Source organism: Mauremys reevesii, linkage group 4 (genome assembly GCF_016161935.1).
Source record: "Mauremys reevesii isolate NIE-2019 linkage group 4, ASM1616193v1, whole genome shotgun sequence".
Lineage (NCBI taxonomy): Eukaryota > Metazoa > Chordata > Testudines > Geoemydidae > Mauremys > Mauremys reevesii.
The window spans coordinates 69,412,238-69,434,621 of NC_052626.1; the positions used below are offsets into that span (position 1 = coordinate 69,412,238).

At 41.1% G+C, this 22,384-nt stretch overlaps 1 protein-coding gene and 1 long non-coding RNA gene across 19 annotated transcripts in view; one reads left to right on the forward strand and one right to left on the reverse strand.

The window, feature by feature from the left end:
* GPHN (gephyrin) overlaps nucleotides 1-22,384 on the reverse strand; it is a 572,379-nt gene that overhangs the window by 34,642 nt on the left and 515,353 nt on the right. For 17 of the 18 annotated variants that reach the window (XR_005597335.1, XM_039533323.1, XM_039533330.1 and 14 more), the window contains 4 exons: nucleotides 21,237-21,356; nucleotides 14,089-14,147; nucleotides 13,719-13,872; nucleotides 11,419-11,540 (listed from right to left, as the gene is read on the reverse strand). Coding sequence is in view for 17 of the 18 variants with exons in the window: in XM_039533323.1 (XP_039389257.1) it covers nucleotides 11,419-11,540; nucleotides 13,719-13,872; nucleotides 14,089-14,147; nucleotides 21,237-21,356 (455 nt within the window). In the remaining variant the exon portion in view is untranslated. Of the gene's footprint in view, nucleotides 1-11,418; nucleotides 11,541-13,718; nucleotides 13,873-13,936; nucleotides 13,974-14,088; nucleotides 14,148-21,236; nucleotides 21,357-22,384 lie in introns of all 18 variants that reach the window. The other variant, XM_039533327.1, reaches the window with a different exon arrangement.
* LOC120402871 lies at nucleotides 1,703-22,259 on the forward strand. The gene is made up of 4 exons (XR_005597338.1): nucleotides 1,703-1,837; nucleotides 7,735-7,878; nucleotides 7,994-8,244; nucleotides 21,769-22,259. It is a non-coding gene; the product is annotated as an uncharacterized LOC120402871 (long non-coding RNA).

Here is a 22,384-nt window from a genome sequence, read left to right on the forward strand (position 1 = left end):
CAGGAGGTGTAATAAGCCACCTTCAAAGTTCCCACCTGATCCTGGTCACTGCTCCAGTCTCCAGCATAAAGGAGAGCAGCATCAAGAACCAAATTTATTTTTTTTCAGTTGGGTTGCTAAATTGTCTATAGAATATTCTGTTCACAGTGCTGTAGCTGTGTTGGTCCCAGAATATGCTGTAGTTGTCTTGGTCTCAAAGCAACCATTCTATACCTGATCTTTCAATACTTGTCCTTAAGGGAAACCTGCACAACCCCTCAAAAGGTGAACCTGGGAACTTAAATTCATAACTGTGCTAAACACAAAAAATCATGGACTTAACAGGGACACTGGTTTTATCGCTCACTACAATTTGAGAAACACAAAATTGGTTATAAGGGAATCCAAAGCATCTTTTCATAGGCCAAGAAGTTTTAAATTCATTTGAAACAGAGCATTTCAAAAGAACCAAAGTCTAATATCCAGTATTTAGTATTTAGTATCCTTCTAAATCATTGCCATATTATTCATCAATTGTTAACCCTCTCAGTGCTGATTTTCTTCTGAACCTGGTATACTACTATCTATTATCCATTAACATATGATTGAAATCAATGGAATGTTAGTACATATAGGTACTATATTCCATAATGCAGCAGAAGCATTCTGCCTGGTAGATACAGAAGCAGTCAAATGGTTAAGAAGTTATTTGCTGTTAAAATATCCTAAAGTGATAATTTTTTAAAAAGTAAACTTGCAACATTGCTTTAATATAATAACATTTTTCAACGAGAAGCAAAGGGCTTTGTGTTACTGTCCTCAAAAACAATTTAATACAATGACTGTAATTACGCTACACTATTTAAATAGGTCAAGATTAGAAAAGCTTGACAGAGGTGTTTGGAAACTGATATTTACAGTCTCAGGAAAAAGGAAAGAGAGTGAGAGAGAGGAAAAAAAGAGGAATTTTACTTTGCATTTAGCCCTGTCATCTTTCACCTCATAATCTAAATATGACTGCTTTTTTAATGCAATAGCTGACCCTTGCATAATAGCTACTAGAAGGAAAGAATGTTATTGATTCTCAGATCCTAGAATGAATTTGCAGGGCTGACAGTTAGAAAAACAGCTTTATATTGTAAACAGAACAAATCTGATCTGGAGTCACTGAGAGGGAAAAAACACTGAACCTCACCATACCATTTTGCAGTCACTTTTTGTTAAGAACAAGGCTGTGGGCAGGGAGGCTAGCCTAGTGGTTGGAGCAGAAGTCACCAAGCTTAGTGGTCAGCACCTGAATCAGGAGCCAAGTTATCAAGCCCAGGGAATGAGCTACAGCTGAGAGCCAGGAATCAGGAACCGAATGTCAGAAGCCAAATACCAAGTCCAGGGAGCAAGCCAGAGGCAAGAATCAGGAGTCAAAGGTCAGAGCCAGACTATCAGCCAGAGCAGGGACAGGAGTAGAGACTGGGAGCCAGGGGAGGAAACCAGGACTGTGAGCCAGGAACAAGGAGCATGGGACAGGAGCAAGGAAGGCACTGAGAGCAGGATCAGAAACACAGCTACAGGCATGGAATACTGTTGAACAGCCAGAGACCCAGACCTGCTGCAGTATTTCAAAATGTGCCTGCTAGGGTCTTCCGCCAATCAGAAGTCCAGATTCATTAGCTGAATCAGCTAAGAGCAATGAGCTGGGTCTGGGTTCAGCTGTGGGTTCCTGACACTTTTCATGGGAGAACTTCACTTTCAGTTTTTTGAAGTTGTGAGACAGTATGTTCTGGAGTATAGGTGTGGAAGTCAAGAAGTCTTGAGTTCTAGTCATCAGACTGTCACTGACTTTGTTGAGTGAGGAAAAGAGGTAAAGTGGCTTGTTCAATGCAAAGTTCTACATCTGTGAAATAGTGATAATATTTAGCTATCTCACAGTCAATGTCAATGTCAATACAGGGCTTTGAAGATGTAAGAGCAATAGTTAAATTAAGATATTATTATTTTATAGGGGAATTGTAACCATTGAAAATCAGAGATCTTGGATTTCTCCAGAACTCCCTGAAACATAAACTTTAAGTTATATGAGTGTTATTCTTTTCCTTTTATTTAATAACTGCTGCAGAATCCTTTTTCCCTCCTGCCACTAGGAATTCATCTAATATGATTTTATTAACTCAGAAGAAAGTAGAGAATGCACCACAGTCAGACAGGTCCTTAGATTACTTCTGCCAAACAGGGAGTGGGTGTTATTTTGTATTATGTTGTAATTTCACAATCTTGGACATGAGAAACACTACACTAAAACGGGAAAACTGTGTTATGCTAATTAATTAATTTGTTTTGTTTTTTTATTTGAATTATCAGTACCTGTTTTTAACATTTCAGTGTAGGCTAATAGAGATTCTGGTAATTTCTCAGCAGGCTGCTTTTTCATATTTCTTCTCTACTTTTTGCCAGGTTTTTCAAATTAACCTTTTCTTCTCTACAAGAAGGAAAAGATAATCTCAAGTAATCTTTTCTACTTCAGATGGTTTTGCACCTTCATTCTTGTGAGAAAACCTTTTTAACTGCCCCCTCAAATTCCTACTTATCTACTTTGTTCCATCTAATGGACACCATACATAAAATTTTCAAAAGTGCCTAAACGATTTAGGAGTTTGTCTCATTTTCAAAAGTGAAAGTCAATGGAACTTAGGCTTCTAAGTCCCTAAGTCACTTTTGAAAATGGGACTTAGGCTCCCAAGTAATTTGGTGGCTTATGAAAGTTTTACCCCATGCCTCAAAAGCAGATTGGAGTTGTGTTTTTTTTCCCACCATGGAGGTGTAATAGCTAAAATTGTAAAGATTCATGGTACCATCAAATATAGCAAGAGTGGTACCTTCCTCACTATTTACTTGCTGTTTGTTGCTGTGCTGTGCTCTTCAGAAACAGTTTTCCGAAATGCTAATTCAGGGAGAAATTCATGCCTGTGTGAGGACCATCAAAATGACTGGTCCTCTTTATAGGTGAAAATTTCACCCTCAGTGTGTGCCACATTGGATAGTTTGTTACTTGCTATAGAAGATAACCTGTTGCACAGAAATCTCAGTTTTAGAAGCTCTTTTATTTCTGACCTTTAGATGTTACTCTGTGCTTTCAGGTTCAAGTACACACATTAAAACAAGATGGGTGGTCACATAAACAGAGAGGAAGGGATGACATCAGAGTGACATTTGCACTAAAGTTTGGTCTAATGATCATGAAAAAGTTGTGATATGTACAAAACATTTACGCTTGGAAAGGAAAATATTCTGGTTGACAGGGCTTAATAGAAGAGGGAGCCTCCATGTCTCATAGAATCATAAAATGTAGAGTTGGAAGGTACCTCAAAATATCATCTAGTCCAGCCCCTTGCACTGAGGCAGGACCAAGTATACCTCCTAGACCATCCCTTACAGGTGTTGCTCTAACTTATTGTTAAAAACCTCCAATGACAGGGATTTCACAAACTCCCGTAGACACCTATTCCAGCACTTAACTATTCTTATAGTTAAAAAGATTTTCCTAATATCCAATGTAAATCTCCCTTGCTGCAGATTAAAGTGATTATTTCTTGTCCTATCTTCAACGGACATGGAGAACAACTGATCACCATCCTCTTTGTAACAGCCTTGAACCCTCAACTTTTTTCAAATCATTACTGGGTTTGGGTATCCCTGGATGCTTTAACTTATGACTGAAATCTATAAAAACAATGTTGTTTGAGCAGATCTAGAAGTGAAGACAGTTTTGTAGAAACTAACAACTCAGCACTTGAATTCCTGCCTCTCCACTATGTCTAACAGATAGTAGTAGCCTTTGTTTAATCATACTCATAAATATCATACTATATGGAATACCTATTTAATTTTGTCTTATGTGGACATCAGACTAATATTTAGTGCAGACAAGATCCTACAGTTCTGCTGCCACATTCTGTATGTTTGCTTAACCCCAGGGTGATATATATTCCAGTGACAGGTGCCTTAAAATGTCACACACACCCCTGAGTGATCTTCATGGTCTGTGAATTAAAATTTTGGTAATTACATGCATCAGACATAGCTACAAACATGGCAAACATAACATTCAGATAGACTAAAATCCTGGTATGAGTCAGGCCTTGGTATTCCTTCTAAAACACAGAAGGAGCTTTTTCAAAGCTTTTCGTTCTGGGGATATCATTAAGTGATGCTGTCATAATAGCAACAATGATTTTTAAGATTTAGATGTCCCTTGGGAGCTTTATGTCAAACAATGTGTCATTATAGAACTATATCATCAGTGTGGAAATAATTACTTCTGACACAAAAAAACCCTATATGTTGATTCTTCACACAAAGTAAAAGAGAGGCTGCCTGTGAATTTATGACTATTCTGATAAGAAATATGTGCAATATTTTTTAGCAATTCAACAAGGCGCATTTAATGTAAAGTTTATGAAGTATCTGATGAAATTCTGTAGCAATTCCCTTTCTATCCATTATGAACCTTCATGATTGCAGGATAAAATACAGATGAAAGCAATTAACATTACACAGCTGCTACAGTGTAAATGATCAGGGGAAACAACAGTTAGGGGAAAGAACCCATAGAAGGGGCAAATTTTCTCATGTAAACAGGAGGTAAACAAGAGAGGTAAACAACAGGAAAAGAAATTAAACTCACCAGGCACAGAGGCTAAGATTCAGAGGTCCATCAGTAAACTATTTTAAAGGGGCTCCCTCAGAAGAACTTCTAAAAATGGAGCGTGGTTATGTTAAAAAAACCCTTTGCCACACTGGCCTAATTTATTGCACATTTCCCCAGAGCTAAGCTGTACAACTTTTACAGAAAGTAAATACAAGGAAGGCCACGAACAAAACTTTTAAAAGCAGCAAACACACACACAAATTCCATGATAAATAATTAATGGCAATCAGCTACTCAAAACAAAGATGCACATATTTTTAATAATAGTTTTCCACAGAATCAGATGACAATTTCATAGATTATGAGCAAATTAAATGCAACTATAAGCCTGTTTTGACCCTGTTCATGCAGAAGAAAATAGTCAAAAGTAGCATTTGTATATCACCTTCAGCATGAAGGTCACCCTTAGACTATATTAGCAAGAAGTGGATCTGGGAAACCAGAGGGCTGGAGATGTAGGAAACCAGGTCAAGAACAAAAGATAAAAGATTCTAGGCTTCTGGGCTTTGTTGCTGTGTGCTCTGTTTTTGGGCTTGTCTTGCAGGAGTTTCTTTTCATTCTGCCTCACCTCTTAGAATAACTTTTGAAATGTCTGCTCCTCAAACAATATGGTTTCATATACCGGGAGGGAGGCTTAGTTTTTAGCCTAGGTTCAGTCCCACTTCATTCTCAGGTTGGTTCTTCTTCTCTGGTATTCCAGACCTCCTGAACTTTCACTGCAGATAGACGTGTTTTGTGAATTGATATTTTGATTTTTTTGCATACCAAGTCTTATAAGTAGGCCAAGAGAATGGACACAAACAATGGAGAGAAGCTCAGAAATTGTTTTAATAACACTGAAATAAATAATGAAATAATGAAAATAAATAAAATGTAGGTATAGATTTGAAGTCAAAAGATAGAGTAAGTGGCAAAGTACTCAGCGTGGCTTTATGTCCAATTTTGAGTGGACCATTGAAAACTGCACAAGTGATAAAAATGATTTTAAAGTGCACTGCAGTGACCATCATGATATTCAAGCATCTCCTGATTCTTTCAAATATTTGACTGGAATGTGCATACATTCACCGTACAGTATTGGGCTATGGAGTAGCTGCCAACAGGAATATCCTTAATCTGGATGAGCTATTTTGTTAAATTAACACCTGTGAATGGTTCATAAAATTGAGTTGAAAGAGAAAAATACTTACCTGAAAAACTGTTTCTCTGCAGATATCATTCCAAAAGGATTCTCACTCTTGATTTTTAGCTCCTTAATATGAGGTTGGTAGAACTTCTACAGTCCTTAAAGAATTCTGATCTTGGAGAGCACCATTAAGTTACATTAGGATCTGTGCCCCCTACTGCATGTTACGTGCCAAACCCTGCAGTATATAAATGTTGTCCTCTAAACCTTCCAATCAGTTTGTTCAGTTGCATAGGAAGTGACGCTCCCGTGATGATAAGGTAATTCAAAAATTATTCAAGTTAAAAAAGTATGCCCCAGAAAAAGAAAAAAAATAATAAGTAGGTATAAGCAGGGAAATACTAAAAGAATATAATTCCCAAAATGTGAAGGGAGAATTGTGTCACAATAATCTCTTCAAAGAAGCAGATGGAATTTCCTCTCTCTAAAGATATCTCCCAGGATTTATATAAACCCTAGGCTTTAGATATGAGGGAACCGAGGCTTTAACTATACCAACTAAACACATTAGAGGCGTATTTGCCTTGTCTACATTAGGCTTTTAACATGTGTTAGCTAACTCATCAAAATCCTGCTCTAAACAAGGCCTCTGAGACACAGTAGTCACAATCTTGCCTGGGACCAAATGTGTCTTGATGTGGCCTTCCGGGGTTAAGTCAAATCATGTCATTACAAAAGGAAACACACTCAAATACCCATGTAGACGCTGTCTTCTTGGTAACAGCACTGCACCATGAATTAGCATAAAATGTTAAAAAAAAACAATTGGGTGGTTTTCTAAAGTAAATTGTTTGACCCTAGAAGAACCCCAAGGACATTTTGACAAATATACAGAAAAAGCCTCCCCAAGCATGGGCATTTGGTGTGGAAATAATGTTATAAGGACGATCAGGGCTGGCGCTTCCATTAGGCGACACTAGGCAGTTGCCTAGGGCGCCAGGATTTGGGGGGCAGCATTTTGTGCGCTCCCCACGGGGCGCACGGGAGCTTCCGGTTCTGCTCCTGTTGCACCGCCGAAGAAGGACCTTCTGCCGACGTCCCGCGGAAAACAGCAGCAGGCAATTGAGCAGCTCAATGACTGCTGCTGTTGCCTGCGGCATTTCGGTGGAGGGTCCTTCTTCAGCGGCACGATGGGAGTGGAACCGGAAGCTCCCGCGCACCCCATGAGGAGTGCACAAAATGCCGCCCCCCGAATTCTGCCTAGGGCGCCAGAAACTCTGGCGCAGCTCCTGAGGATGATAGGCTCACTTAAGTGGAATAACGTTATTTGATGAGGAATCTCAGCTGAGTCCACAGCACCAAATAATAAAGTTCAGTAGTCATTCTCTAGATCTGGAAGCTTAGTAATTCTTTAGGCTGTACTAACCGCGTCCAGGGCTGATCAGAGTGGAGAAAAGGGAGAACAACTGTACTGGGGCCCTGCACTCAGGGGCCAACTCAAAATGTCTGTAAGTAGGTTGAAATGGGAGGAGGTGGGGATCCAGCAAACATGATGTACCGGGGCCCCAAATTTCTCTTGATGGGCTTGACTGTCTCCAGAAAAATGACTTTCCAAGTATCAAACTCAGTGGTTGAAACAGATGTTCATCAGCTTAGTCAGGATCATATTATTATCCCAAGACGCAAGGGGCTTTTTAATGGGGGGAGGTCAAGGTCAAGCCCCTCATGAACTTGAGAGTAAGGGGCTGCAGAGACACTTGTTTACCTTTGACTGAGAGGCCTAAAAAGCGGTGAGACATACTTGGATGGAGTTTACTTTGTTTTAAGCTAGGTTCTGACAAACAACTTTTGTGCTTGAAAAGTAAAGAGGTTCCCCAGGGCCAAATTATATCACATTGCAAATTTTCTTTTCTATTTGGAATTGTAGGTCCTTGCAAAAGGTTTCCATGATGGCAGGAGGACATGAATCACCTGCTTAGACACACTGTGTATACGAAGCTCTACCCTGTCAGGACAAGGGCTTCCTGATTGGGATCGCGTGAGGCGCAATGGTTTTGCATGATGATCTGAGGTCAGAATCTCAGTTTGATGGAATCCCCTTTAGCCAATGGCAAAAGATTTTAGAATCAGACCTGTTTGGGACAGTATGGGGCTAAAAGGAAAATTAAGCATTTCTCTCTTCTTAGGTTTGCCAGAGCTGGTGCTGCCAGAGGGACTGATGGGCAGGAGCTTCATTATCAGAGGATGGAATCCACTGCTAATGCAGTTTCTTTTTGGTGCCATGATGAGAACACTGGCAGTTTCTTGTTCAAATGAGTGGCACCTCCAGTATCCCTAGATGGAGGAAGAGCTGATCTGGCACTCCCTGATCCAGAGACCGCTCAGGAGGATCTGTTACAGACTAACTCAGCCTGTGTGTCATTTTCTCCCCTGTCAGGTATGGAATGTGTGATCCTTCTGGCTTGGTTATGTAAAGTATGGTGATGCGATTGTCCATTTGAACAAGTGCCACCTTCTGGGATATTAGGTTTGTGATCTACATGATTCCACTTATGTCCAAATAATTTATGTGCAGTTGTTTCTGTAGAGATCAGCTTCCCTGCTTGTAGAGTCCCTTTGTGTTAGCTCCCTATCTCAGGCTGGAAGCACTGATGGTCACTGTGATTTGAACAGGAGGGTTTTAGAAGCCCATTCCTGTTTGAAAAGTGCCCTGGACTTCCACCAGGCTAGACAGGTTCAAAGGAGATCCATTATCTGGATTTACCTGGATGCAATGTGAAAGTCTTTGTGAGGCGTGCTTCCACTGGGATCTCAAGATCCACTGTGGTTACTGCATATGGAGTTGTCCTATGAATACAGATGTGTTTTCTAGAAACAACATTCATATAGTATGTTTCAAAATGTGACCTGCTGACTTATCCATATCCTTTCTGCCAGACTGGTGATATCCTGGATCCTGTGTTGGGACAGGGAGGTTTTGAGTTGAGTTGTTTCTAGCAGGGTTTCTAGGTACCCCAGTTGTCTGCTGGGGACAAGTTGGGGCTTTGGGTAGTTTATCGTGAACCCTACTAACTCCAAAGCAGTGGTGATAGCTATTAATCTTTTGATACACTAGAGAATGGTGTCCTTCATCAGCCAATCATCCAAGTTGGGGAACACATTAATTCCCATCCTGTGCGATTAGGCCATGACAACTGCCAAAGACCAGCCTATACTGGTCTAAAAGGCAAACACATAAAATAGGTTATGCTGTTTCCTTCAAGAAATATGAGGTACTTCTGTTGCTTGGGAAATATTTCTGTGCACAGGTCAAGGTCCTAAGTACGCTGCTGTTCATGCTCCCATAGAAGAGGCTTTGGGGCTCCCAGGGTGACCATTTCTCTTTGACTACATAGCGATTCAGTTCCTTGAAATTCTGGTTAAGCCAAAGTCCCCAGATTTGACTATCAAGAAGCACTTGGAATAAAACCCCTTATTCCTATCACCTCATGGTGCAAATCTGAAGGCTTTCTCTTTCAGGACAGATTGGATTTCCTGCATCATCTTTTCCTGATCTAAAGGAGCCCAAGAGCATTTTAAGATGGGGCTGCGGGTGGGAAAATCTGATCTTGTAGCCTCAAAGAACAATGCTCATGACCCATGTGTCAGAAGTGACCAGGGCCATCATGGGTAAAAGGCTCCAGGTCAACCTCTGACAAATAGGTCCTGGCAGACTACTGGTAATTGAAGGATTCTGGAGCATTTAGTTAACCTATAAAAACCCTTTGGGTTTTGATGCTTGCTGAAAGAGGCTGCTGAAGCCAAGTGTCCTGTGCAGGTGAAACTAAGCATCCTTGAAGCCATATGTTAATCTGAGACCTGGGTTTTAAAGTGGAGACTTTCCGTTTCCTCCCTTGAACAAGGGACTGAAAGGAGAAGACACGGGTCCAAGAGAACCCAATACAGCCATTGTTTCCTTTGTCTTCTGCAGTGAGGTTCCATTTGATCCCCAAAACAAATTCTCTCTAGTGTATTGTAGATCCTTGGGCTCTCTCTGAACCTTTTGCTGGAATTCAGAGGTCTGCAGCGAAGCAAACTTGTGGGCATCCACCTCTAGGCAGTGGTCTCTGAAATGATGTCACTCACATCAAAAGCTGCCCAAGCTAAATCTACACCTTTCTGGATTAGATTACAGGAAGGATGAAAAGAACTGAACAGCGTAAAGGCTTTCTTTGATAGTTTCATCTGACTGTTGGATATGAAGCCTTGGCAGTACATGATCTGAAGGGTTGTAACCATAGACTGGTAAACATTTATTCTGAATGAATCCAAAGGCACAGCATTGGATTCTGGGGCACAGTACTGTAATTCAACTAAAAATCATCCATCTTGGATTTATGTCAGAAAAACTAGGGAAAGGTAGTATCATCCCATGAAGAGTTACCTTCTTGGTGCTCCTCAATTCAGAATATGTATTTGGCATCAGATGAATCCTCTCATGCATTTGATTTCAGACAGCTCTTTACTGAAATATCCAGATTCTCTAACACCCCCTCCCACATACATATTCATATCCAGAGACCGGGCTGATGATTCCAGAGACTTAGTATATACTCAGCCGCCATGATCAGTCATGATGATCTATGAGGCTGCCACAAAGTGCTGTGTACCAGCTGAGCATTCCTCTTGCCCTGTATCAGCAGGTGTAGGATCTCTTGGCACAGCTGGACCTTTTTTTGTACTGAGGCACAAGCTTGCATCCTGAGAATTGGTGCTCCTGACATGGAAGCTCTGGATTCACATTGACATATCTAGCACCTTTTGCACCAAAGGCTGCTAACATTTCTGCTAGAGCTCTCAAAAGCAGAACTCTCCTAGTTAGAACCAAGGAGAAATTATTGTCAGATGAATAAAAGGACTTGCTCTCAGAAGTGTAACAGCAGTCAAAACAGAGAGCTCACTGGAGGACAGCACTGAAAAACTTTCTGCATACTCAGATGCATTTCTGGAATTCTGTTTTAGCAGTACCCCACAGTCAAGAGTGAGGCCTTGTCCATAAGACAGTAATTCGAGAAGTCTGACAAAAAGTTAACCTTCTAAATTAATCTTAATATGGAAAATAAACTGTGTGACAGACACCTTCTTAAAGATCAGGAACTGGAATTTCTGTAGCATATATTCCCCAGATGCAGGTTCTTGCCTTATTAAATACAGTGTGCTTATATCCATGATAAGGCTGCATCAATAGATACCAAAACACTTCACCATTCAACTGCTGGTGGTGTTATCCTGTCCTAATTTATACTCAGCCCATACTGCAGGGAGTAGAGACAATGCTAGAATTGTACAACAAGAGGAGGACTAAACAAGATAAACATCTCTCACTAAAAACATCCTTATCAGACTATTCCTCTTACTACTAAGATGGGGCTTGTTAAACTCTATACTGGGAAGAAAAATAAAAATACTCCTCCTCCAAAATGAGCACTCTCACAATGCTGTGGCACTTGAAGTGAGCTGCATAGTGAATGCAGCTTCTGCCATATTTTCTTTCCCCACTGCTGCGTTAAACTGCACTACGTGAACATGAAGTGACAACAAATGGTAATCTTTATTAACACGTGGTACTTACTTATCTCCCACAATTCCCAAGTTGATTGTTGGGTAGCCATGTTCTTGAATTGTAGCTAGGAGAGTTGAACGGTTACTGTCTCGGATCTTTCCTGGTAAGAGGTCATCCTCAGGATTCAACAACTATAAAACAGAGCCACATTACCAGTCAATCTCCTCAGAGTGTTATGTGCCTTTGCTCATGGGAAACTTCTTGCTTTTGAAGTAGGATATGGTTCCTGCTGACAGACACCTATGACAAGTCAGAGTGTGTCTGTAAATAGGTTCTGTGAATTCAGACTATGCAGCAATTTAAGCCAAAAAGACGTGGCTGAGACACTGGTAAAGCAAAATAATTAGTTTTTCTAGGATTTTCGCTCTTAAATTGTTTCAGTGCATCCATGTCTGCAAACCCTCTTTTCATGGGGTATCAGGCTTCCAACCCCACGCAGTAAAAATCAAATCACAAACTCTAAATTTGTAACTATTTCCAGGTTGATGGACAGATCTGCTTGTTCTTATCTTACTAAAACTTTAAGGATCTATGTTGATGCTGCAGTGACCAAGAATAATAAAGTCTACTGTCTACTCACTTTGAAAGACACATTTTAAATGTGGAAACATACAGTAGCCTAACAGATGAAAACGTAAGCACAGCTTCAAATGCCAACCATGTAATTCACAACATAACATCTATTTTTAAGGGGTAGAAAGCTGGCAATGATGATAATGATGATCTTCCATTTACATAGCATCTTTCATCTTGAAGGATGCCAAAGCATCTAACAAACATACAGACACGTTTTACACTAGGAATCCTTTCAGCCATGTCTGAAACACCTCGGCCTTTGGGATGGACCGTAGTGCTGATTAACAGCATGCAGCAATGCAGCTGTTGAGGACAGGAGGTGAAGGAGAATGCTATTTCAATTGAAATTACAGTGAAGATGTTAGGTAGAAAGAATACAATAACTCAAGTTTGAACTTGGCTAGGTCACAACACTGTGACTAGCACCCCGTTCTTGTGAAAAGTTCCACAGGATGTTTAAAGAACACAAGCAGGCAGGATCTAGGTATAAAATGTTATATAAAAGATGCTCACAGGAAAGAGTCTCACTTACTAACTCATCACCACTACTCCTTGGGGCACCCTGGACTTTCTCTGGAGGTATCTACTGCCCAGCTTACTCCTGCCTATCTTAGGATATCTGTTAAGATTGCAGCCTAAGGTGGGTTGGCATTCTGCAGTCACAGAATAACTTTCACTGGGGTTGTGTAAGCATTAAGTATTTCAACAGGATGCATCAACCAGAAATGGTTTGGACAAATGTGAACAGAGCTTTATTTTTATGGCTCTATTTTACATATCAAAGATTTAAAACTTAAACACATCAAAGGCTTTCAATAGGATGAGAATACAGCCAGGGGTTTATATTAGTGTTTAGACTTCAAAAGGTTTGCCTCCGAAGAGCATAGTCAAGATGTTAGGTCAAAATGCACGTTTGAGGTAACTGAATTTTTTAAATACAGCACAGTTGCTACAATAATAAAAGTGATCTTCTAATTGGTAAAGATGAAGACTTTTAATTCAATTAAAGATATAAATTGTCCTTTATAGAGATTGGTCCAAATCCATCATCTTCCACACCAGGCTATTGCCCACAAGTACCTAAACCAGGTGTTTAAAAATTCCCCTGGTATTAGTATAAATCCTTTGAATGGAGTGTTGTTGTAGCCGTGTTGGTCCCAGGATATTAGACAGCAAGATGGGTGAGGTAATATCTTTTATTGGACCAACTAAGATACTACCTTACCCACCTTGTCTTTCATAAATCCTTTGACAATCATGTTTCTAATTTTGAAACTTTTGCAAAGAGTATTAGAAATAAGAGAACAATTACAGGCCAATTGGATGCTGTTTATATTTCTGTGAACATACTAGAAGAAATAACATCTAGTTTTACTGAGGATTTGGGTTTTATAGTGCATTTGAAGCCTCTGCAAACAAAACATGTGTAGGACTACAGTTATTGTATCATACGCTAAAAAAGATATTCTGGCAGAGACCAGTCTCATGCACAGCTCCTTCCTACACTATATACCTGCTAAGAGTAGGCATCATCTCTTTTGGGACCTGTGTGTAGAGGGTTAGGGAGCTTTTATACATAAACATGTGAACTGCTTCCCTGATCCTTAGGTGCTCAGCACCACTAAAACAGGCCCAATTGGAATTAGGATGGGAATTACTATCCAAAATACTACTCCTGTGCCTGCAGAAGAAAGTAATTTTAAAAGTCTTGAGTTTAAAGATATTTTTCTTACCTCATTCCCTGTTGACATGACTGCAACGACTGGAAATTTGTTAACTTCTACTTCTGTTACCCCAACAGTCGCTAAGAGACCAATCTCCGATGGACCCATGTGGGTTCCCTTAGCCAGCACACATTCACCTCTTTTAATGTCGTGTCCTATAGGTCTGAAAACCATATCATAAAAAAAGAAAAGAAAAATAGAATATAATTCAAAATTACTCTCGTTACCTGGTCAAGATCCATGCGAGGAGTGTGCATCTGTGCCCTGGTCATAAATTCAAAATTTCAGTGCTATTGTAAAACAATGACTATAAAATGCACTATGCATTATATTCTCTAAAGAGATATTAGAGTATTTTAAAACTAGGTTATTTACAGACCTGATATCTTGACCCGGTCGAGCCTGCACCAGAATTCGTACTTCTAGCTCTTCAGTGCCCTGTTTTAAAAAAAAAAAAAAGTCACACAATTCCAAATGTGTTAACCAAACAAAATTAATCAGCTTTTATTTCTCACCAGTCTTCACTGTTTCTTAATGGTTCACAAAATGGCCATGCCACAGTCTGATCTCTTCACAGCAGCGATTATTCTGTCATATTATGGTTCAAGTATCCTCTTGGTTCTCTTGATCTGCTGATCATGAGTGCATTACAATGTGTGCTCTAATTTAAAGAGTTTAAAATAATAACTTTCCAGCTGAGCTCACTGGAAGGGACCTGCACTGAATACATAGTTTTGCCTTGCTTTTTTATGACTGCTGTTTATGTGTCTTCCCCATACAATATCCTTGGATTGTGTGTTGATCTTTTTTACCACAGGGATTCTTTCCCCTTTTCAGAAGTAGCCTCTTCAGGGAGAAAATCAAGAAGCGTAGTAAAGCATATGGCACTACGCCAACAGATAGGCAATAAGGAAAAACTCACCCTAGCAACCACTCATGGGCCCAAATTTCCGTGGGGTTATTTGGAATTTCTGTAGTGCAGGGACCTTTTCTCATCTTCAGAACATCAGAGAGCAGTTAATATGTCATGTTTATGTACTGCGAACAAGACAGTGGTAGGAAAGCCTGAGCTCTGATTTCTGATAGAACTTTTGTGTTCACATACTCAGGATTTCAATGCTCTGGTGATTTGCTCAATGCCAATAAATCCACTGGGGCAGTTTAATTTAAAGACTACAAGATACGTATAAATATTTAATTTTATAAACTTTGCAAGTGGGTGGATGATAGAAATGCTCAGCTGTGAGAAAGTGGTAGGTTGTCAGCAGCACTGAATTTGTACTGTGCTGAAAATGGAGAAGAATTTTATTTTTGTATTAGCACCTTTTGTACTTGAGGCATCCCAACACCATGAGTTAGACACTTGTTTTACAATGCAGGCAAACATGGCAAGCCATTATGTGTTCAGAAATACCTACCTTGCCATGTGGAACATTAGAACCTGTTTTGTGGAGTAAGCCCACTGTGATTATCCTTTACTTTTCTAAAAAAAAGTGCCAGAGAATCTGGCGTTTTCATCAGGACAGACATCAAAGAGAAGCAGAAAGGATTTTGGTTTAAATTAAACACACCTAAACACTGTTGCAGAGTTAGTTTCCCTGTGATGTCTTGTACTCTCCCAGAATATGGAGATTGGCTAATCGTAAACCTCTGAAAACCAATAAATTAGGAGTTATGATAATGTAATCTTAATCTTCTGACAATGAATAATTACTTACCTCATAGTAACTGTGGTTCTTCAAGATGTGTTGTCCACATGGATTGCACTTTTGGTGTGCATGTGCCCCATGTTTGTGAGATTGGGTTCTTTTGTCTAGCAGTGTTCACTGCGATCATGCTTGCATCCTGGGTGCCCTCAAGTTCCCCCCTAAACTGAAGGCATGAAGGGTGGAGTGAGCCACACTCTCTCTCCATTCTTTTGACAACATAGAATCCCATTTGGGCTAAGACTCCATAGTAGTTGGAAAAGATAACAGATCATGGAAATCCAGGTGGATAATTTATCTCGAAGAACCAGTGACTGTAAGATAAGTAGTCGCTCTTTCTTTGAGTGATTGTCCATAAATATTTCACTCCAGGTGACTTGCAAACAGAGACGCATAATCAGGACATGGGTGCTAAGAGTCTTAAACATTGATTGCAGGACACCTCTGCCAAAGTGGGAATCTGATCTTAAGGCCTCAAATAATGAATAATACGAGATGAAAGACTGATCCCATGTTGCTTCCTTGCAAATTTATGAAACTGCTATGGAGGAGCTGTTGAAGCTTCCTAGCCCTGATGGAGTGAGCTCTAACCTGCACGGGTGGATCACCTCTAGCTAACTCATAACGTGATCTAATATTATTAGATAGACATATCAGCAGTCATTTTGTCTTTACTGAACACTGTTTACAGTGGATTAGCCATGAGAGCCTGAATCTCCCCTAACCTTAGAGCTGATGGTATAGCTACTACAAAGACCATTTTCATAGATAGATGGTATAGACAGAACATAAGAACATCAGAATGGCCATAATGGGTCAGACCAATGGTCCATCTAGCCCAGTATCCTGTCTTCCGACAGTGGCTGGTGCCAGATTCTTCAGAGGGTGTGAATAGAACAGGGCAATTTATCCATCCCCTGTTGTCCAGTCCCAGCTTCTAGCCATCAAAGGTTTAGGAACACCAGAGCATGGGGTTGCATCCCTGAGTATCTTGGCTAATAGCCATTGATGGACCTATCCTCCATGAATTTATCAAATTCTTTTTTGAATTCAGTTATACTTTTTGCCTTCACAACATCTCCCAGCAATGAAATCAACAGGTTTACTGTGTGTTCTGTGAAGTACTTATTTATGTTTGGTTTAAACATCCTGCCTATTAAATTTCATTGGGTGACCCCTGGTTCTTATGTTATGAGAAGGGGTAAATAACATTTCCTCCATACCATTCATGATTTTATAGACCTCTACCATATACCCCCTTAGTCGTCTCTTTTCCAAGCTGAACAGTCCCAGTCTTTTTAATCTTTCCTCATATGAAAGCTGTTCCATACCCCAATCATTTTTGTTGCCCTTCTCTGTACTTTTTCCTATTCTAATATATCTTTTTTGAGATGGGGAAACCAGAACTGCACACAGTATTCAAGGTGTGAGCACACCATGGATTTATGTGATATTTACTGTGTTATTATCAATCCCTTTCCTAATGGTTCCTAACATTCTGTAGGCAAAGGAGGAGGAAACAGCACTCCTTTGCATACCTGGAAAGGGTCTTCCACCAAGATAGCAATTAGAGGACTTCTTGGGGCGATCTGCATTCTCATGTCCACATGCTATTCTGCATGGAACATAGGTCAAGTCCGGCCTGCTGTATTACATAAGTGCATGAGGTCATATGATCCAGAAGGAGAGCTTACTCACCCTGTGCAGTAACTGTAGTTCTTCAAGATGTTGTCCCAATGGGTGCCCCCCTTCAGGTGCCCACACACCCCATGTGCCTTTGATAAGAGATGTCAGGTAGCAGTGCTCATTCGGGCCACGGACATGCTCTATTCCACCTCGTGTTCTACACCATGGCTCTGTAGAGCTGCACAGGTGAACTTCCCTCAGTTTCTTCACTACCACAAAGCTCCACATCAGAGAACTCCGAAGTAGAGGGGAAGGAGGGAAGGTAATGAAGTACCCATAGGGGGACACATCTTGAAGAACTACAGTTACTGCACAGAGTCTGTAACCTCTCCTCCTTCTTTGAGAAGTGTCCCTATGGGTGCTCAATCTGGTTCAAGCAGAACCCTCTAAGTGGGGGGCACTTTGGAGTCAAGTCCAAGATCAAAGACAGCACAGCATCAGAAACTGAGTCATGAATTATTGCATAATGTTCAGAAAAGGTGTGTATGGAGGTCCAAGTTGTGGCTCTACACACCTCAGCAATGGGAATATTCATAAGAAAGGCTACTTAAGTAGCAAGAGAGTTGAATGGGTTAGTACTCAAGAAGGAGGTTGGAGATCATTAGATTGATAACAAAAAGTAATATAGCCAGATATCTATCTAGAGAGTCTTTGCTTTGAAACTGGAGCTCTGTCCACAATAGACAAAGAATCAGGGAAATTTTCTAAATGACTTAGCCTTTTAGTTGGACAGGACTAATACACTTCTGACACTGAGTGTATGTGATACCACATCCTCCTTGTTCAGGTGTGGTTTAGGAAAGAACACTAGAAGATGAATAGACTGTTTAATGTGGAAGTTAGATGACACCTTCAGTAAAAATTTGGGATGTGGTCACGATGTGACCTTGTCCTTGAAGAATACTGTGAAGGGGGGATATGCCATCAGAGCCCCTAACTCTCCAACTCTTTGTGAAGAAGTAATGGCTACCAGGAAGGCCATTTTTCTAGATAAGTTGATAGGTTGCCACTGGATCAAAGGGAGGTCTCATAAAGCATATAATCACCAAGTTAAGGTCCCAAACCTTGGCAGGATGTTTGGCTCGTGGAAAGAGATTCCCCAGACCCTTGAGAAATCTCCCCATCATCAGATGTATGAACACTGAGAAGCCCTCCACTGAGAAATGGAAGGCTGTAATGGCTGCCAAATGTATCCTAATGGAACTCAAAGACAAACCTGGCTTCTTCAGTTCTAGGATGTAATCTAGTATATCTGACAGTGAAGAGGATGCAGGAGAAAGGTTTCTTAGGTCAAACCAGTGACTGAATCTCATTCACTTTTGTAGCTATTACAGATAGACTGCTTCCTATTATGTAACAATAATCTCACTTCTCACTTCCTCCCGCGAACCATTGATCAGCCATGCTCTGAGGTGAAGAATCTTGAGGTTGGGTGAAGAATTTTACTGGCATCCTGAGAGAGAAGATGAGGGATGGTCAGGAGGGTGATCAGTTGGTAGGCAGCCAACTGGATGAGGTAAGAAAACCATGCCTGTCTTGGCCATGTTGGAACCACCAGAAGAACTCTGGCTTTGTCTTTCCCTATCTTGATCAGCAGCTTGGATATTAGGAGTTGGAGGAAACACATACAAGAGACTCAATGTCTAATGAAGGAGAAAAGCATCTCCCAAGGAGTGGTGACCCAGACCCCCTCTTGAGCAGAACTGGAAGCACTTCCGGTTTCTGATCATGGTGAACAGTTCTATCTGTGGGATGCCCCAACATTGAAATCAGTGGTGGGGCAAAAGGGAATCCATCTCCCACTTGTGATCCTGGAGAAGCGTCTGCTAAGGGTATCTGTGGTGATGTTTCAAATGCCCAGAAGGTAAGCTGCTGATGTGATTTCATCTGCACCAATTCCAGAGTCTCATTGCTTCAGTGCAAAGGGAGGGGTGATCTTGCTCCCCCTTGACAACTGCTATAAACCATGCATGACTCTTTATCCGTCATGATCTTAACATATTTGCCCCGATCAATGGCATAAAATGGAGACAGGTATTCCTGACTGCCCTGAGTTCCACCAAGTTGACGTGTAGAGTGAGTTCGTAAGATAACCATCAGCTCTGAGAAGTGTGTGTTCAGATTTGCTCTTCCTACACCAAGAAACAGTTACTCACCTTCTTGTAACTGTTGTTCTTCAAGATGTGTTGCTCATATCCATTCCAATTAGGTGTGTATGTGTCATGTGCACAGTTTGCTGGAACGTTTTTCCCCTAGCAGCATCCACTGGGTCAGCTCTGGAGCCCCCTAGAGTCGCACCTTCATGGTGCTGCATATAGGGCCCTGCCGACCCGCCACCTCTCCAGCTCCTTCTTGCTAAATACTCAAAAAGAGGGGAAGGTGGGTGGGTTTAGAATGGATATGAGCAACACATCTCGAAGAACAACAGTTACGAGAAGGTAAATAACCGTTTCTTCTTCTTCTTCGAGTGCTTGCTCATATCGATTCCAATTAGGTGACTCCCAAGCCTTACCTAGGAGATGAGGTCGGAGTTCATAGAATCACTGATTGAAGCACAGTCCTGCCGAATACTGCATCGTCACTGGGGTAATGTGAACTGAAGGTGTGGATCGAAGACCACGTTGCCACTCTACATATCTCCTGGATCAGTATCTGGGACAGGAAGGCTGCTGAGAATGCCTGAGCTCTGGTGGAGTGCGCAGTCAGAGTGGGGGCAGGGACCTTTGCCAGGTCGTAACAAGGCCAGATACAGGATGTGATCCATGATGATATCCTTTGTGTGGACACTGGGAGGCCTTTCATCCTGTCTGCTACCGCAACAGACGGCTGGTTCGACTTGCAGAACAGCTTAGTTCATTTAATATCAAATGTTAGTGCACGCCGCGCATCCAGGGAGTGGCGCCTCTGCTTGCGGCTATTGGCATGAGGTTTCAGGAAAAAAGACCTTGTGAATCAGCGGTAATAGAAGGGAACGTGTAGAAAAGACAGTCCTTCCATGGAAGCAGAAATATGTCTGCCAACAAACCTGGGCTGTGGTTCAGAAAGAGGCAGAATTGTAGGCATTTCCTGTTGGCCATTGTGGTGAACAGATCGATCTGGGGAACTCCCCACTATTGGCAGCTATTGCTTATTACATCTGGGCAGATAGACCACTTGTGATTTTGAAAAGACCTGCTGAGATAGTCTGCTAATTTGTTCTGTGACCCCGGAAGATAGGACACTTCCAAAAGTACGGAGTGTGCTATGCAGAACTCCCAGAGCTTGAGGGCTTCCTGACACAGGGGAGAGGCACATGCTCCCCCCATCTGTTGATATAAAACATCACTGTTTTATTGTCTGTCAAGACCGATATGCACTTTCCCTCCAGGAGAGGCCGAAAGGTCTGACATGCCAGCTGGACTGCCCTGAGCTTCCTCACATTGATGTAAAGCATCAGTTCCTCTGGAAACCAGAGGCCATGAGTTCTGTATTCTCCAAGGTGAGCTCTCCACCCCATGGCTGAGGCGTCGGTGGTCAGACATAAGGAGAGACGGGGTTTGGAGAATGCAACCTCTGCACACACCAAGTGTGGGTCGAGCCACCAGTAAAGAATACAGAATCCTATCTCTCCTCTGAGGATGTGCAAACAAGTGGGATATTTGGATCAGCATTATCTTCCTTGTGCTAAGAAGACCGAGGCAGGCCCTCAGTGCGAAACCTGTAATTACCTGCCACTAACAGAAATTTATATCAATGCAATAGATGATTGAGGCTCCGAGTGGGCATGCAACTAATATAGAGTCTCAAGTTCTCAGTGCATAAAGAGTTTGCAGCATTTCAAAGCCCAAATCAAGATACTGGAAGAGACTAAATAAGCCTTCAACAGGAATGCATGGACTAGGATACTACGTGAAGCTGGAATATTGAGAGGTTTATGAGATTCCAGGAAGAAGAGTGAGGTATATCGTATTTGACTCCTTCTGGATTTGGTACTCTAATTTTAATAAATAGGGCAAAAAAAGAACGAATGGCATGGCCGCTATGACCCAATGTCCCCCTGGAGGCCACTGTATTGCAGAATGATTCTCTGAAATCCCTAGTGCCATGCTACTGCACACAGAACTACTAGCACAATGAGTTTTTAGTTCTGACTCACATCATCTGATTCCCTGATGAGTTCTGTGTCTTCTACTTGCACCACAGCATCAGCACCACAGGGGATTGGAGCTCCTGTTGTAACCCGCATTACCTGACCAGGCATCACAGTCTGAGTTGGCTGAAAAAAAACCACAACAAATGATGACAACTATTTTACTTTTAACAAGGGAATGGGAAAGCCTGAAAACATTTGAACATTGCAGAAATAGACTGGAGAGTAATAAATCCTTTTCATAGTGTGTCTTATTTTCTTCTTGATACATGTTAGTGGAGTTAATATGGGTAAACCCCATATTAATTAAAGAATAACACAGGTTCAAATCTGACTCAGGTCACTAGTAATTGAAAGCCATTATTATCTGATGACAGTATGAAATAAACTGGTAGTTATTTTTTGTGATGTGGACACCTGTCTTCTGGGAAAATGACTGAAACTATCACAATGGGTAATAAATTGGCGCCCTTGCTGGTAAAGAAGCCAAAGAATGATTAGATCAGGAGAATTAACTCCCCTCTTGTTGTGTATTTAGGTTTACAGCTCTGTGTCTCAAGTGATTTCTTCCTAAAACTGCTGCCCCCAAGGATACAACACCTATCGCACAAAGAGGTGGTCATTCTGAGTTGGGGATGAAGCACACAGGCAAAGAGCCACTGTGGTGGTATACGCTCTTCGAATAGAGGACTGCGGTCTCCAGGGCTGCAGACTTTCACTAGCACTAAAATGCATTTTTGAAAATGAAAGAACTAACAAAACTGGTTAGGAAAAACTCTTCCTGAAAAAACATGTCCCAGTGCTTGACTTTTAAGCAGGTTTCTCCATTACTGTGAGGTGGATCAACTCCAAACATTGAGGTTTGCATGGGGCATCTACCCTCATGTGGATCTATTTGCTGAGGCCTAAAATTTATAATGGAGTTAGAAGTTGCTCTATAATAATCACACAAAACCATGGTACAAGAACAAAGTCCTAGCAGAAACAATCTAACTTCATAAGAAGCATGCATTATGTATTACAGAAAAAATAACCACTAGCAACATGAAAAAATAAATTATGTGAAACAAGTGGTTTTTTAAATTTATCACTAAGAAATTTTTTATAATATAAATTTTCCAAAATCCATAGTAAAATCATCATTTGACCCTAAT